Below are 18,193 nucleotides of genomic sequence, written 5' to 3'. Positions count from 1 at the left end.
TCCATCACTCTCCTCCTTGGTCAAATAGCCCTTACACAGCCTGGAGGTGTGTTGGGTCATTGTCCTGTTGAAAAACTAATTATAGTCCCGCTAAGTGCAAACCAGATTGGATGGTGTATCGCTGCAGAATGCTGTGGTAGCCATGCTGGTTAAGTGTGTGTTGAATTGTAAATAAATCACAGACAGTGTTACCAGCAAAGCACCATCACACCAACTCCCCCATGCTTCACGGTAGGAACCACACATGCAGAGATCATCCGTTCACCTACTACTATGTCTAATTTTGACTCATCAGACCAAAGGACAGATTTCCACAGGTCTAATGACCATTGTTCATGTATCTTGGCCCAAGCAAGTCTCTTCTTCTCATAGATGTCTTTTAGTAGTGGTTTATTTGCAGCAATTCCAAAATGAAGGCCTGATTCACACAGTCTCCTCTGAACAGTTGATGTTGAGATGTCTGTTACTTGAACTCTGTGAAGCATTTATTTGAGCTGCAATTTCTGAGGCTGGTAACTCTAATGAACTTAGTTACCTCTAATGAACTTAACTTTGTGGCGGTCCTCATGGGAGCCAGTTTCAACCCAGCGCTTGATGGTTTTTGCAACTGCACTTGAAGAAACTTTCAAAGTTCTTAATTTTCTGCATTGACTCACCTTTAAGTCTTTAATGATGGACTGTTGATTCTCTTTACTTATTTGAGCTGTTCTTGCCATAATATGGACTGGTTGAGAGAATGCCAAGAGTGTGCAAAGCTGTCGTCAAGGCAAAGGGTGGCTACTTAGAATCTGAAATATAAAATATATTTTGATGCTTAAACTTTTTTGGTCACTACATGATTCCATGTGTTATTTCATAGTATATGATAGTCAGGATGAATGGTGATAGGACACCATCACATACAGTATATCATGTTAGCAGCTTAGCTGTCATGCTGTATCTCTTAACACTGTACATCCTCTCCATGGCTAAGCCATGTGGCTGATGACGGTTGCTGTTGTGGGTCCTGTGTGGTTTACCAGTTAAAGCGAGAGCCACACATTGCTGGTCCAGGTTGGACTTTTTGATCATAATAAGATTACGTGGACAGGGAGGGACCTGATCCTAGATTTTTTTAAACATTTGATTTATTTCACCTTTATTTAACCAGGTAGGCTAGTTGAGAACACCTTTATTTAACCAGGTAGGCTAGTTGAGAACACCTTTATTTAACCAGGTAGGCCAGTTGAGAACACCTTTATTTAACCAGGTAGGCCAGTTGAGAACACCTTTATTTAACCAGGTAAGCTAGTTGAGAACAAGTTCTCATTTGCAACTGCGACCTGGCCAAGATAAAGCATAACAGTTCGACACATACAACAACACAGAGTTACACATGGAATAAAAAGATCAGCACAATACGGGTCTACTTCCTGGCTGCCTCAGCACCACCCTGACCCTCTGTCCTCTGAGAAATACGGGTCTACTTCCTGGCTGCCTCAGCACCACCCTGACCCCCCGTCCTCTGAGAAATACGGGTCTACTTCCTGGCTGCCTCAGCACCACCCTGACCCTCCGTCCTCTGAGAAATACGGGTCTACTTCCTGGCTGCATCAGCACCACCCTGACCCTCCGTCCTCTGAGAAATACGGGTCTACTTCCTGGCTGCATCAGCACCACCCTGACCCTCCACTCTTTTCTCAGAGGATGATGTCATATCTGTCACTTACAGTGCCTTGCGAAAGTATTCGGCCCCCTTGAACTTTGCGACCTTTTGCCACATTTCAGGCTTCAAACATAAAGATATAAAACTGTATTTTTTTGTGAAGAATCAACAACAAGTAGGACACAATCATGAAGTGGAACGACATTTATTGGATATTTCAAACTTTTTTAACAAATCAAAAATTGAAAAATTGGGCGTGCAAAATTATTCAGCCCCCTTAAGTTAATACTTTGTAGCGCCACCTTTTGCTGCGATTACAGCTGTAAGTCGCTTGGGGTATGTCTCTATCAGTTTTGCACATCGAGAGACTGACATTTTTTCCCATTCCTCCTTGCAAAACAGCTCGAGCTCAGTGAGGTTGGATGGAGAGCATTTGTGAACAGCAGTTTTCAGTTCTTTCCACAGATTCTCGATTGGATTCAGGTCTGAACTTTGACTTGGCCATTCTAAAACCTGGATATGTTTATTTTTGAACCATTCCATTGTAGATTTTGCTTTATGTTTTGGGTCATTGTCTTGTTGTAAGACAAATCTCCGTCCCAGTCTCAGGTCTTTTGCAGACTCCATCAGGTTTTCTTCCAGAATGGTCCTGTATTTGGCTCCATCCATCTTCCCATCAATTTTAACCATCTTCCCTGTCCCTGCTGAAGAAAAGCAGGCCCAAACCATGATGCTGCCACCACCATGTTTGACAGTGGGGATGGTGTGTTCAGGGTGTTGCTTTTACACCAAACATAACGTTTGCATTGTTGCCAAGAAGTTCAATTTTGGTTTCATCTGACCAGAGCACCTTCTTCCACATGTTTGGTGTGTCTCCCAGGTGGCTTGTGGCAAACTTTAAACAACACTTTTTATGAATATCTTTAAGAAATGGCTTTCTTCTTGCCACTCTTCCATAAAGGCCAGATTTGTGCAATATACGACTGATTGTTGTCCTATGGACAGAGTCTCCCACCTCAGCTGTAGATCTCTGCAGTTCATCCAGAGTGATCATGGGCCTCTTGGCTGCATCTCTGATCAGTCTTCTCCTTGTATGAGCTGAAAGTTTAGAGGGACGGCCAGGTATTGGTAGATTTGCAGTGGTCTGATACTCCTTGCATTTCAATATTATCGCTTGCACAGTGCTCCTTGGGATGTTTAAAGCTTGGGAAATCTTTTTGTATCCAAATCCGGCTTTAAACTTCTTCACAACAGTATCTCGGACCTGCCTGGTGTGTTCCTTGTTCTTCATGATGCTCTCTGCGCTTTTGACGGACCTCTGAGACTATCACAGTGCAGGTGCATTTATACGGAGACTTGATTACACACAGGTGGATTGTATTTATCATCATTAGTCATTTAGGTCAACATTGGATCATTCAGAGATCCTCACTGAACTTCTGGAGAGAGATTGCTGCACTGAAAGTAAAGGGGCTGAATAATTTTGCACGCCCAATTTTTCAGTTTTTGATTTGTTAAAAAAGTTTGAAATATCCAATAAATGTCGTTCCACTTCATGATTGTGTCCCACTTGTTGTTGATTCTTCACAAAAAAATACAGTTTTATATCTTTATGTTTGAAGCCTGAAATGTGGCAAAAGGTCGCAAAGTTCAAGGGGGCCGAATACTTTCGCAAGGCACTGTACACAACCACCTGGCTGACGCTAGCCTGGGATAACGATCCAACCAGCCACCTGGCTGACGCTAACACGGGATAACAATCCAACCAGCCACCTGGCTGACGCTAGCCCGGGATGACGATCCAACCAGCCACCTGACGATCCAAGCTCCTCTACTGCTGCCTACTCTGAGGACCAGACTGTCCCATATACGCCTGCTCTCTTTCGTGTGTGTACATAAACACACAGTAAGAGCATTCAGTAAAAGGCTGTGATCCTGAGAGTGATCTTACTGTATAATGGCAATCCCTGTGCTCGGTGATGTGGGCTGTACTGTGTTAATCCTAGGGGATTTGGATGAGGGGTTGTAAGGTAAAGTAGGGTTGGAGGACATGGGGCATTTGGTTTCAGGTAGATATTCATTCAATTGAATGTTCTACTCCCTGGTTGCCATCTGGCAGTCCGACAGACGAATCTGGGTTTGGCAGATGCCAAGAGAACTTTACCTGCCCGAATGCATCCGGCCAACTGTAAAGTTTGGTGGAGGAGGAATAGTGGTCTAGGGCTGTTTTTCATGGTTTGGGCTGGGCCCCTTCGTTCCAGTGAAGGGAAATATTAATGCTACAGCATACAATGACATTCTAGATGATTCTGTGCTGTCAAGTTTGGGGAAGGCCCTTTCCTGTTTCAGAATGACAATGTCCCCATGCACAAAGCGAGGTCCATACAGAAATGGTTTGTCAAGATTAGTGTGGAAGAACTTGACTGGCATGCACAGAGTCCTGACTTCAACCCCATCGAACACCTTTGGCATGAATTGGAACACCAACTGCGAGCCAGGCCTAATCGGCCAATGTCAGTACCCGACCTCACTAATGCTCTTGTGGCTGAATAGAAGCAAGTCCCCCACAGCAATGTTCCAACATTGAGTGGAAAGCCGTTCGAGGAGAGTGGAGGCTGTTATAACAGCAAATGGGTGACCAACTCCATATTAATGCCCATGATTTTGGAATGAGAAGTTGGACAGGCAGGTGTAGTGCATCAATATGAGCGTGCGCCAGATGGTGACATTTATAATCTTTTTAGTTCCAGTATCTAATCAGAATGACTGAGATGGATTGCATGTGTTCTACACTCTCTTATCCCTTTATTTTTTGGACACCAAAGCCCATTAATATTTTACCTTGTTCTCTCTCATGCATTATGTATGAGAACAAAAGTTTAATGCATCAAAACATGTAAATAATTAAATCCATTCTGAAAGTTACTTTTCATAATACAAATATTGAATATAGTGTAAAAAAACACACAGATGTTAAACCGGTATTTAATAATCTTGTAACATGGAAAGAACAGAGAGCAAAACACATTTACTATGTTACAAATACTTAAATGACAGAAATACTCCATTATATTGATGTTCTATCTTACATTGTCAGCACAGAAACCATGTGAAACAAAGTCTCAACCATAGAGGCAGTTATCTATATAAGGTTTAAAAATGATAAAGACATGGAAGAACAACAGTAAGTGGGCAAGTCTATACTGACTATACTGACTGGGCCCTTTGGGGCTCTGCTAGTCCATACTGACTGGGCCCTTTGGGGCTCTGCTAGTCCATACTGACTGGGCCCTTTGGGGCTCCGCTAGTCCATACTGACTGGGCCATTTGGGGCTCTGCTAGTCCATACTGACTGGGCCCTTTGGGGCTCTGCTAGTCCATACTGACTGGGCCCTTTGGGGCTCTGCTAGTCCATACTGACTGGGCCCTTTGGGGCTCCGCTAGTCCATACTGACTGGGCCCTTTGGGGCTCTGCTAGTCCATACTGACTGGGCCCTTTGGGGCTCTGCTAGTCCATACTGACTGGGCCCTTTGGGGCTCTGCTAGTCCATACTGACTGGGCCCTTTGGGGCTCTGCTAGTCCATACTGACTGGGCCATTTGGGGCTCTGCTAGTCCATACTGACTGGGCTCTGCTAGTCCATACTGACTGGGCCATTTGGGGCTCTGCTAGTCCATACTGACTGGGCCCTTTGGGGCTCTGCTAGTCCATACTGACTGGGCCCTTTGGGGCTCTGCTAGTCCATACTGACTGGGCCCTTTGGGGCTCTGCTAGTCCATACTGACTGGGCCATTTGGGGCTCCGCTAGTCCATACTGACTGGGCCCTTTGGGGCTCTGCTAGTCCATACTGACTGGGCCATTTGGGGCTCTGCTAGTCCATACTGACTGGGCCCTTTGGGGCTCTGCTAGTCCATACTGACTGGGCCCTTTGGGGCTCTGCTAGTCCATACTGACTGGGCCCTTTGGGGCTCTGCTAGTCCATACTGACTGGGCCATTTGGGGCTCTGCTAGTCCATACTGACTGGGCCCTTTGGGGCTCTGCTAGTCCATACTGACTGGGCCATTTGGGGCTCTGCTAGTCCATACTGACTGGGCCCTTTGGGGCTCTGCTAGTCCATACTGACTGGGCCATTTGGGGCTCTGCTAGTCCATACTGACTGGGCCATTTGGGGCTCTGCTAGTCCATACTGACTGGGCCCTTTGGGGCTCTGCTAGTCCATACTGACTGGGCCCTTTGGGGCTCCGCTAGTCCATACTGACTGGGCCCTTTGGGGCTCTGCTAGTCCATACTGACTGGGCCCTTTGGGGCTCCGCTAGTCCATACTGACTGGGCCCTTTGGGGCTCCGCTAGTCCATACTGACTGGGCCCTTTGGGGCTCTGCTAGTCCATACTGACTGGGCCATTTGGGGCTCCGCTAGTCCATACTGACTGGGCCCTTTGGGGCTCCGCTAGTCCATACTGACTGGGCCCTTTGGGGCTCTGCTAGTCCATACTGACTGGGCCCTTTGGGGCTCTGCTAGTCCATACTGACTGGGCCCTTTGGGGCTCCGCTAGTCCATACTGACTGGGCCCTTTGGGGCTCCGCTAGTCCATACTGACTGGGCCCTTTGGGGCTCTGCTAGTCCATACTGACTGGGCCCTTTGGGGCTCCGCTAGTCCATACTGACTGGGCCCTTTGGGGCTCCGCTAGTCCATACTGACTGGGCCCTTTGGGGCTCTGCTAGTCCATACTGACTGGGCTCTGCTAGTCCATACTGACTGGGCCCTTTGGGGCTCCGCTAGTCCATACTGACTGGGCCCTTTGGGGCTCTGCTAGTCCATACTGACTGGGCCCTTTGGGGCTCCGCTAGTCCATACTGACTGGGCCCTTTGGGGCTCTGCTAGTCCATACTGACTGGGCCCTTTGGGGCTCTGCTAGTCCATACTGACTGGGCCCTTTGGGGCTCTGCTAGTCCATACTGACTGGGCTCTGCTAGTCCATACTGACTGGGCCCTTTGGGGCTCCGCTAGTCCATACTGACTGGGCTCTGCTAGTCCATACTGACTGGGCTCTGCTAGTCCATACTGACTGGGCCCTTTGGGGCTCTGCTAGTCCATACTGACTGGGCTCTGCTAGTCCATACTGACTGGGCCCTTTGGGGCTCCGCTAGTCCATACTGACTGGGCCCTTTGGGGCTCTGCTAGTCCATACTGACTGGGCCCTTTGGGGCTCTGCTAGTCCATACTGACTGGGCCCTTTGGGGCTCTGCTAGTCCATACTGACTGGGCTCTGCTAGTCCATACTGACTGGGCCATTTGGGGCTCTGCTAGTCCATACTGACTGGGCTCTGCTAGTCCATACTGACTGGGCCATTTGGGGCCCCGCTAGTCCATACTGACTGGGCTCTGCTAGTCCATACTGACTGGGCCATTTGGGGCCCCGCTAGTCCAGCCCCCATGCCATATTGCCCTACTGACACATAAGAGTTTACAGAACCGAAGTGATGTTCACAAGTAGCATTAACATGACAGTATGTGAACATAACAATGCATTCATTCTGATACTCAGTCATTCTTCAACACTGCATGATATTAACGTTTCCAACATGGAACAGTTGTTTGTTTTTTTACCTTTGTAGAACAGAGCACAACATATACTCAACGGTCTGCCCTCACTTTTCAGTCTGTCCCTGGTTCCATTGACAATCATGCACTTCTCTACTTACTTGTGTAGATATTGGCAACAGTGACTGGATCTAGAGAAAGCTAATCAAACCCTCAATAACCCCTGTCTACAGTAGCGACAGGAATGCAAACCGGCAAACCGGCGCAAACCGGCTGAAAAGCAACTGATACTTAGAAAGGTTTTTTATTGTTGTCTGCCCTATTGTAGAGAGCCCTCCACACCCACTGCAGGCGTAGCTTCACTTGTGGACAGATAAACCAGTTGTATGAGACGCTTAACAGCCTGAGATCCAATACTGAGTTACACTTTCTCTCAATCGCTATTAGTGGCATTTAAAGCACTTTGAAACCATATTAGGAGACAGAATCCTGGTGCATTAAGTAACACTAGAATCTAGTTCTAGAATTACTAGAATATTACTAGAATCCTGGTGCATTAAGTAACACTAGAATCTAGTTCTAGAATTACTAGAATATTCATAGAATCCTGGTATATTAAGTAACACTAGAATCTAGTTCTAGAATTACTAGAATATTACTAGAATCCTGGTGCATTAAGTAACACTAGAATCTAGTTCCTAGAATTACTAGAATATTAATAGAATCTTGGTGCATTAAGTAACACTAGAATCTAGTTCTAGAATAGTAATAGAATGCTGGAACACGCAATGCAATGTATTAATATGCCTTTACTGCAGATTCAGAACATGACAAATATGAATTGATATGAATGGGAGTGGTCAGATGTGAGTATGCACTAGTAAAATGTAATTACACTGTAGAGTTATGGTGCTCAAGAGACTAGGAAAACAACTAATGTCTCAATACTAGCTTATGGTTAGCGATATGGAATCCTTCCATCACAATTCATGGGTGTAATAATATCTATTTACAATTCTCTACAACCTTCTCTTTTCTTTACAATGTGGAAGTGTCCAACTGTCCATGCCTTTAGTATAGACCCAGAACCGAGATCTACTGTATGGAAAAAGGCACTAGAATTGGGTCATGTTCATTAGGGCAAACTAAAATGAAAAATGTGCATTTCTTATTGGACAAGTTCAGGTAGTCTTTTCCTGTTTCAGTCCATTTGGTGCCTACTGAATACAACCCAGCTTTGTGTATTTCACTGCAGTGACAGTCTCTTCCTTTCCCCTGCCGACTGTAGGAAGACAGACTCCTCTGGAGACGGAGAAAACCAAATCACCCAGGCTCCAGCCAGGCCCCCCCCCCCCCAGTCAGAGCTGGAGTCTGGCCCAAAACCAGCTTAGACACTGGGGTTCCATTTCAGTTCGGCAGCCAGAGAACCCTGGAGCCCCAGGAGACAGGCTGGCAGCCACAAATGCGCTTTCAGTTCCAGGTCGTTCCAGCCCCAGACATAATCGCCACCGGTCACTGTATTCATTGCATCTGGCTCAGAGTCCCGACGTACCGTGACTGACATGGCATGAATCTCTTAAGTCTCCTTAGTTTCCAGGAAGGCAGTGGACAATGCCGACTATTCATCCTCTTTTCTAGGGCTCCCACAGCACAGGATCTCACTCCTCCAGACACCAGTGTTGTATGTATGTCATTGCCAGGTAATCCAATGGTATGGTTATAATCTCAGACACACGCGCAGGCAGTCTGCATCACAGGTATTCCAGCAGTTATGTGGCTACAGCTGTTGCTCTTATAATTTCCTCTGGGAAGCAACGTGTGGTAAAAATATCCCTTTAATATCCTGGGCCGTAAGGTGTGGTAAAAACATCCCTTTAATACCCTGGGCGATACGGTGTGGTAAAAACTTCCCTTTAATACCCTGGGCTGTAAGGTGTGATGAAAACATCCCTTTAATACCCTGGGCGGTAAGGTGTGGTAAAAACATCCCTTTAATATCCTGTGCTGTAAGGTGTGATAAAAACATCCCTTTAATACCCTGGGCGGTAAGGTGTGGTAAAAACATCCCTTTAATATCCTGGGCGGTAAGGTGTGGTAAAAACATCCCTTTAATATCCTGTGCTGTAAGGTGTGATAAAAACATCCCTTTAATACCCTGGGCGGTAAGGTGTGGTAAAAACATCCCTTTAATATCCTGGGCGGTAAGGTGTGGTAAAAACATCCCTTTAATATCCTGGGCGGTAAGGTGTGGTAAAAACATCCCTTTACAGATGTAAAGCATACAGGTATTAGAGGTCAAAAGCAGAGGGAGGCGTTTTCACTCTCTTCTGTCGGGTTGTGAGGGTGGCATTCCTTCCTGTAATATGATCTCTTTCATCCCTTCTTTCTTTATGGCGACTTCCTTAAGTGCACTGTCTGTATATACAATTACAGTTCATGGGAGTCTCTAGTCATCAGATCACAACACATCAAAGTGGTTCAGAATATTCTCTCACAAGAAATGACCAGGAAAGAGAGCAAGCATTTCTTTGTTGTCTTTGAATGAGTTGCTTTCAAGAGAGTCCATTCCAGCCTTGTTTGTGTCCTAGGTAAGTGACGTAGTACGGGTAGGAGCTAGGGTAGGGGACAGGCTAGGGTAGGGGACAGGCTAGGGTAGGGGACAGGCTAGGGTAGGAGCTAGGGTAGGGGACAGGCTAGGGTAGGGGCTAGGGTAGGGGCTAGGATAGGGGCTAGGCTAGGGGCTAGGGTAGGGGCTAGGATAGGGGACAGGCTAGGGTAGGGGACAGGCTAGGGCAGGGGCTAGGGTAGGGGCTAGGGTAGGAGCTAGGGTAGGGGACAGGCTAGGGTAGGGGACAGGCTAGGGTAGGGGACAGGCTAGGGCAGGGGCTAGGGTAGGGGACAGGCTAGGGTAGGGGCTAGGGTAGGGGCTAGGATAGGGGCTAGGCTAGGGGCTAGGGTAGGGGCTAGGATAGGGGCTAGGCTAGGGGCTAGGGTAGGGGACAGGCTAGGGTAGGGGACAGGCTAGGGCAGGGGCTAGGGTAGGGGCTAGGGTAGGAGCTAGGGTAGGGGACAGGCTAGGGTAGGGGACAGGCTAGGGTAGGGGACAGGCTAGGGCAGGGGCTAGGGTAGGGGACAGGCTAGGGTAGAGGCTAGGGTAGGAGCTAGGGTAGGGGACAGGCTAGGGTAGGGGACAGGCTAGGGCAGGGGCTAGGGTAGGGCAGGGGCTAGGGTAGGGGCTAGGCTAGGGTAGGGGACAGGCTAGGGCAGGGGCTAGGGTAGGGGCTAGGCTAGGGGCTAGGGTAGGGGCTAGGGTAGGGGCTAGGGCGTCCGGTATATGACTAGTCAGTCCCCAGTTTATGGACATAGTTCACAGGGAATGTCCCACTTCTGGATGGATAGCCCTCGATGTGGCCGACCTGGAGGTACAGAAACAATCAAGATCACTGACCGACTAGATAGAAGATACAGAGGTAATAGATTTGAGATAGACGGACATTAATGAAAGGACTCTGGATGTAGTGTTTGCGCAGAAGGAAAACCCTCCAGTTGCCTTTTTTTTTAATAATATATAGGTGAAAACATGGTTGGCTTTAATACAGAAAGACAAATAGCTCAACTCTCTATTTTAAAGCTGTGCTTATTAAAAGTAACAACGGATTTACAGAGGTAAAAAAAAAATAGAGGTGTAGTTCTACTCACCCACCAGTGGGGGTCCTCGGTGGCTGTGACTACGATGACCTCATCCTTGAAGAAGGCCAGCTGGTCCGAGCTGACGGCTCTGCAGTCCACCAGGGCCTTGACCCTCTTCTGGGTAGGCCTCCTCTGAGACACCTGGCGGATACACACGCTACTCCGTCAGGCTCTTGTACATACTAATGTCCCGCTACTGTGTTACAGACAACTGATCTGTACGTGTAACCCCATTGTCCGTTGGTTGGGCATTATTATCCTGCAACATCACTATTCAATGTGCGCCACTCGCTGCGCCGCGGTCTAAGGCGCTGCATCTCAGTGCAAGTGGTGTCACTACAGTCCCTGGTTTGAATCCAGGCTGTATCACATCCGGCTGTGATTGGTAGTCCCATAGAGTGGTGCACAATTGGCCCAGCGTCGTCCGGGTCGGGCCAATGTAGGCCGTCATTGTAAATAAGAATTTGTTCTTAACCGACTTGCCTGGTTAAATAAAGGTTATAGATAGAACATTTTTTAAATGTAACATTTACGTTATTGTGCCTTAAACTGATATTGAATAGTGATGTTGCAGGATAATAATACCAACCAACTGACAATAGGTTACATGCAGCAGCTGAGGAAAATGTATTTCTATCAGAGTACCCAACAAAAATATATACATTCTTTATATTTCACATATATATTTTAAATATGTTTTTTCTCTCGTATGGGACCATTATTTATTTATTTCCATGCTCTAACTAGCATGCCATATATAGATACCATTCTCACTCAGATACCAGTGGTTTTGTTGTCAGTGTTTGAAATGATGCTACAGTATTAGTGGTAAGGTCATGTTGCGTGTCCTACCATAGCGTTTCTGCGAGGGCGCACAGTGATCGGAGAGGAGGAGGAGGTGGATTTGGCCGCAGGTGTGACGCTGGGAGCGGGACCACTAGTTACCACGCTGCAGTACAGCTCCTCCTGGCTGCCCAGCGCCACACAGCTGGGTGAGGTCACAGCCGAGGTCACGGCTGCAGAACACTTCCCTTGTCCTCCGCTGCTGGTCCGCCTGTACGATGTTGTTTTCTCTGAGCTGGGGAGGAGAGGAACAGGTTGGTAAAACACAAGGACTTCACCTACTCATAGATAGAGTACCTACATGGGTCCTACTGGATTGAGATCGTTTGGATTTTTCATCTGTAAATGCAATTAACAGACTGTTTGCTAATGTTTCCAGGATGGACAAAATGTCTGCACTCTGGATAAGAGCATCTGCTAACTGACTAAAATGTCAATGTAAAATGTTACGGTTAAGATAAGAGTTAAGGTTAGTAGATAGACAGTTGAAATGTTACGGTTAAGATAAGAGTTAAGGTTAGTAGATAGACAGTTGAAACGTTACGGTTAAGATAAGAGTTAAGGTTAGTAGATAGACAGTTGAAATGTTACGGTTAAGATAAGAGTTAAGGTTAGTAGATAGACAGTTGAAATGTTACGGTTAAGATAAGAGTTAAGGTTAGTAGATAGACAGTTGAAACGTTACGGTTAAGATAAGAGTTAAGGTTAGTAGATAGACAGTTGAAACGTTACGGTTAAGATAAGAGTTAAGGTTAGTAGATAGACAGTTGAAACGTTACGGTTAAGATAAGAGTTAAGGTTAGTAGATAGACAGTTGAAACGTTACGGTTAAGATAAGAGTTAAGGTTAGTAGATAGACAGTTGAAATGTTACGGTTAAGATAAGAGTTAAGGTTAGTAGATAGACAGTTGAAACGTTACGGTTAAGATAAGAGTTAAGGTTAGTAGATAGACAGTTGAAATGTTACTGATAGTCTGTAGACTGTCCAAATAAAGTGTTACCATGTCTTTTCATATAATGTAATCCAGTATGCATGTAATGTAATTGCAAAGTTTTGTAACATTAATGATTTTTTTTATATATAATTCATTATTTTGCTCACTAGGAGTGTTTTTGGGACAGTGACAAAGTAGGTGTTCATTACTGTTAGAATGCTCTATGTGCTCAGCTCATAGAGAATTGTTAGGCTTCAACAGCGGGCGCTGTGAGGTCATTTTATCTGCCAGTAAACTGCTGCCCGAAGGCAGTCATCTTCAGAACTGATGAATTCTCTCTCTTAACTCTAGGGTGGTTCCATTTAAAAAAAAAATATATATATATATATATATATATATATATATATATATATATATATATATGTTTGACTATTCATTTCTAACAGTAAGGGGAATCAAATCATGAATACAAACATTTTACTGTGAAGACCAGGAAGGAGTCTAACATTAGCAGGAATAGAGGGAGTCCATCCGCCATAACATTACAAAACCACACTGATCTCCTACTTTGTCAGTTCTGGAAGTATTTTAGGATTACCTGACAGGTCCTATGTGGTTCTGAGGGGAGCTGGAACTACTGTTAGACTTGGTGCTGTCTCTGTCTGAGGACCCTGACCCAGTATTGGCCTGACCCTCCCAGGCTGCGGTCTGTCTCTGCCCCCTCACCAGGATGCCCTGGCCGTGGGGTGATTTGGGTGGTCGTCCCCCCTGACCCTCCAGCATGGGGGAAGGGGGGCTGGACTGGGGGGTTGGGTTGGAGCAGCTGCACCTGCTGCTTACCCCCTCCTGGGTGGACAAGGAGATCTGGGGGTCCGAGCGACCTGGGGGTGCGGGGAGAGGGAGACAGGACCAGGTGAGTGAGAGACAGAGACAGCCATACAAAACAGTCTCCTTCTCAATTTGTCCTTCCTTGATTCCTCACATCCTTTACTCCTCAAAAGGTGAGGAAGATGCGAGGGAAGGTCCTCAAATACAGTTAAGAAGAAAATGGGATGAAAGGAGATGAGATGAGATGGGTTGGCGCCCCCCCCTTGGGTTGTGCCGTGGCGGAGATCTTTGTGGGCTATACTCGGCCTTGTCTCAGGATGGTAAGTTGGTGGTTGAAGATATCCCTCTAGTGGTGTGGGGGCTGTGCTTTGGCAAAGTGGGTGGGGTTATATCTTTCCTGTTTGGCCCTGTCTGTGGGTATCATCGGATGGGGCCACAGTGTCTCCTGACCCCTCCTGTCTCAGCCTCCAGTATTTATGCTGCAGTAGTTTATGTGTCGAGGGGCTAGGGTCAGTTTGTTATATCTGGAGCACTTCTCCTGTCTTATCTGGTGTCCTGTGTGAATTTAAGTATGCTCTCTCTCTCTCTCTCTTTCTTTCTCTCTCTCTCGGAGGAGAACCTGAGCCCTAGGACCATGCCTCAGGACTACCTGGCATGATGACTCCTTGCTGTCCCCAGTCCACCTGGCTGTGCTGCTGCTCCAGTTTCAACTGTTTTGCCTGCGGCTATGGAACCCTGACCAGTTCACCGGACGTGCTACCTGTCCCAGACCTGCTGTTTTGAACTCTCTAGAGACAGCAGGAGCAGTAGAGATACTCTTAATGATCGGCTATGAAAAGCTAACTGACATTTACTCCTGAGGTACTGACTTGCTGCACCCTCGACAACTACTGTGATTATTATTATTTAACCATGCTGGTAATTTATGAACATTTGAACATCTTGGCCATGTTCTGTTATAATCTCCACCCAGCACAGCCAGAAGAGGACTGGTCACCCCTCATAGCCTGGTTCCTCTCTAGGTTTCTTCCTAGGTTTTGGCCTTTCTAAGGAGTTTTTCCTAGCCACCGTGCTTCTACACCTGCATTGCTTGCTATTTGGGGTTTTAGGCTGGGTTTCTGTACAGCACTTTGATATATCAGCTGGTGTAAGAAGGGCTATATAAATACATTTGATTTGAAGAGAGGGGATGAGAGGAGATTGGAGGGGATAGAAGGAGAGGAGAGATGGGAGGAGAGGAGATGGGATGGGAGGAGAGGAATGGAGATGAGAGGGGATGGGAGGAGAGGGAAAGAGAATTTGAGATCGAGCCCCTATTTCAGTGTTTGCAGATCTAATGGATCAGATGTGTGTCTTTCCTGTAAGTGTGTCAGGACCAGGATGAAGAGGTGAGACAGCTCTCTCAGCTACGAGACTCAAAAACCCACTATAAACTATAATAGACCGCTTTCCAGGGTCTTGTTCATTTAAGCACCAAACGGAAGAAAACTGACTGAAACAGACTACCTGGGCTTTAATGTTTATGTCAATGCGTGTGTTCACCTCTCATGATGGCTTTAGCGGGCAGAGGGGGCGGGGGCATGAGGACGCCAGATGGAGCACTATTGGGGGGGTTACGGTAAAGGAAGTCCACGTTTTCATAGGTCTTACACGCCACGGGGGCGTTGGCGAAGCTCCAGCGGGAGGGCGAGGCTTTGGAGGGCAGAGGGGAGCGTAGGTTCCTGTGTAAGGGGTTCACCTGAAGAGTAGAGAGGAAGGGGGAGATGGTCAGTATATGATGCCAAACATGGCACTGGGGTTTCGTCAAAAACAACCCCTACCCCCTAGGCCCTTGTGTTCTGAAATAATTGGATAAGAGTAAACAATATGGTGAAAATTCCATCTAGCTTACATCCATCCCCCATTCTAACACCCCCCCGATTTTAACAACCCCACCCCCCATTCTTACATCCCTCCATTCTAACATCCTCCGCATTGTAACACCCCCTCCACCCCCCATTCTAACATCCCCATCCCCCATTCTTCCATCCCCCCATTCTAACACTCCCATCCCCCATTCTTCCATCCCCCCATTCTAACACTCCCATCCCCCATTCTTCCATCCCCCCATTCTAACATACCCATCCCCCATTCTTCCATCCCCCCATTCTAACACCCCCATCCCCCATTCTAACACCCCCACCCCATTCTAACACCCCAACCCCAAAACCCCCCTCATTTTTCCATCCACCCATTCTAACACTCCCATCCCCCATTCTACCACCCCCACCCCATTCAAACACCCCCGCCCCATTCAAACACCCCCGCCCCATTCAAACACCCCCGCCCCATTCAAACACCCCCCGCCCCATTCTAACACCCCCGCCCCATTCAAACACCCCCACCCCATTCTAACACCCCCACCCCATTCTAACACCCCCACCCCATTCTAACATCCGCCCCATGACTAAGTCTAAGTCGTGCGATAGTGAGGGATATGAGCAGAGTGACACAAAGGTGAAGTGTGGTTGCACCGAGGTAAACACTGAATAAAACTCTAGTGCAGCGTTTCCCAAATCCAGTCCTCCAGTAACCAGTACAGTACACATTTATTATGTAACCCCAGACACCTGGTTCAACTTGTAACCCCAGACACCTGGTTCAACTTGTAAACCCCAGACACCTGGTTCAACTTGTAACCCCAGACACCTGGTTCAACTTGTAACCCCAGACACCTGGTTCAACTTGTAAACCCCAGACACCTGGTTCAACTTGTAACCCCAGACACCTGGTTCAACTTGTAACCCCAGACACCTGGTTCAACTTGTAACCCCAGACACCTGGTTCAACTTGTAAACCCCAGACACCTGGTTCAACTTGTAACCCCAGACACCTGGTTCAACTTGTAACCCCAGACACCTGGTTCAACTTGTAAACCCCAGACACCTGGTTCAACTTGTAACCCCAGACACCTGATTCAACTTGTAACCCCAGACACCTGGTTCAACTTGTAAACCCCAGACACCTGGTTCAACTTGTAACCCCAGACACCTGATTCAACTTGTAACCCCAGACACCTGGTTCAACTCAATGAGGGCTTGAAGATTAGTTGGCGAATTGAATCGGGTGAGTTTGCACAGGGTTACAATATAAATGTTCCTTTGGGGTCCAGGAGGACTGGTGTATTGGTTGTACAGTGGTTAGTGTGTGTGTTTACCCTCTCATCCAGGTCGTATTCGGTGTGTCTGTGTGTGTGTCTGTACCCTCTCATCCAGGTCATCTTCGCTGTCGTACAGGTCCTGGCTCTGTGTCTCCCACATGTACTCCACATGGATCTGACTGTTGAACTTCCCACTCTGGGCCAGCTCTAGCTAAAACAAACACACACACACACACACACACACACACACACAGGTCAGCTACAAATCCATATTTTGCTCAGATTACAAACATAGCATAGCTAGTCAAGTCATTGCTCCTATCAGTACCTTTAAATACTCAAATATCATCCAGAAAATAAAATAGTATTTTCAAGCTATGGGACAACTGTTAAAACCACTGAAACTTTAGTGCCAGGAACCAGAACTAAATCTTACATGTGCTGGCCAGTGACTTAATTCTGCTAACATTCATGTTAAAGTGCAAAAAAAAAATGTTGCTGCAATTTTATGCAATTTTCAACCTCATAGTCATTTTCTTCAGCACAATGTCAGTGTCTACATATGTGCAAACAGCGCTTTTCTACGTTTTGTAGAAAAATACATAAATTTAAAAAGGTCTACCCGATGACATCATCTAAAGATAAAACGTTTTTTTTAAACAATGTTTTCAAACAAGAAAATACCCCTCTGTCTAGAAACTCACTGTTTTCTTACTTTAAATCTTTATTTAACTTGTTATTTTATTTTTTACTACAGATCATAGAAACACTCTGTTTTCACATATGTAGACACGGGTATGGTGCTGAGATGGTGATTGTGAGGTTGAAAAGTGGCGGAGTTGCCCTTTAACAGTCTGTCACGAGACAGTATTGAAACAACAACTTACTCGACTTATCACCGTTTTAACAGGAAATAATGGATAATGGTTTTCCAGTAAAAACACAACAAGGACAGGAAATTAACACTTTCTTTCATTACGGACTTGAATATGACAATTCAGCACCTCACCATAATCAGAGACAGTGAGCATGTTATCTATTGTTCCATAAAGGATAGGAAGACAGGAAATTGAACGTGGTCAAAGCAGGTTTAGCAGGGGAGAACAGGGAGCCAGAAGGAACACAAAGGCTGTATTTGCACTGAGAGTTGGCTGTAAAGTCAGGGTCAGTCAGTCCCTTTCTTGGCAAGAGCTCTCAAACTACGCAAATGACTATCACAGTAAAAAAAAAACATTGATACGCATATTCATTGATTTAGTGTTTCGTTGTTAATGACGATGATGAACTGTCCACATAATTAGGCTAATCATATCTTCTTCATTGTGTTTTATATTGTATGATATCGCATTTTATGCTTGTTTCTGCTTAAGTACCAAGATGTTCAAATAAACCTAAACCCAGTCAGTCATGTCTTACCAGTTCCACACACTGGGAGTGCTGCAGTCTCCTGGCGATGTCCAGGGCCGTCTCTCCGGATGAGTTCACTGGATGGATGGAGAGAGGGGTGTATGAGAGGGAGGGAGGGAGGGAGGGAGGGAGGGAGGGAGATGGATGGATGGATGGATGG

The 18,193-nt window shown here is 46.5% G+C and overlaps 1 protein-coding gene and 1 long non-coding RNA gene across 5 annotated transcripts in view; one reads left to right on the top strand and one right to left on the bottom strand.

Moving 5' to 3' along the window:
* Nucleotides 1-18,193, top strand: part of LOC149975293 (uncharacterized) — a 235,937-nt gene that overhangs the window by 198,259 nt on the left and 19,485 nt on the right. The gene's annotated exons all lie outside the window — the stretch shown is intronic.
* Nucleotides 7,983-18,193, bottom strand: part of LOC110498167 (arf-GAP with SH3 domain, ANK repeat and PH domain-containing protein 3) — a 60,519-nt gene continuing 50,308 nt past the window's right edge. For 2 of the 4 annotated variants that reach the window (XM_036955141.2, XM_036955143.2), the window contains exons 20-26: nt 18,043-18,110; nt 16,730-16,837; nt 15,030-15,225; nt 13,258-13,540; nt 11,734-11,959; nt 10,891-11,022; nt 7,983-10,607 (exon numbers count right to left, since the gene is read on the bottom strand). In XM_036955141.2, coding sequence (XP_036811036.1) covers nt 10,530-10,607; nt 10,891-11,022; nt 11,734-11,959; nt 13,258-13,540; nt 15,030-15,225; nt 16,730-16,837; nt 18,043-18,110 — 1,091 coding nt within the window. In that variant the 3' untranslated portion in view covers nt 7,983-10,529. Of the gene's footprint in view, nt 10,608-10,890; nt 11,023-11,733; nt 11,960-13,257; nt 13,541-15,029; nt 15,226-16,683; nt 16,838-18,042; nt 18,111-18,193 lie in introns of all 4 variants that reach the window. The other 2 variants (XR_016489055.1, XM_036955142.2) reach the window with 2 other exon arrangements.

This window comes from Oncorhynchus mykiss, chromosome 19, assembly GCF_057628025.1.
Source record: "Oncorhynchus mykiss isolate SJ-2025 chromosome 19, ASM5762802v1, whole genome shotgun sequence".
NCBI classification, from domain to species: domain Eukaryota; kingdom Metazoa; phylum Chordata; class Actinopteri; order Salmoniformes; family Salmonidae; genus Oncorhynchus; species Oncorhynchus mykiss.
The sequence above is the reverse complement of the archived record's forward strand: the minus strand, read 5'-3'. Positions and strand labels throughout refer to the sequence as shown.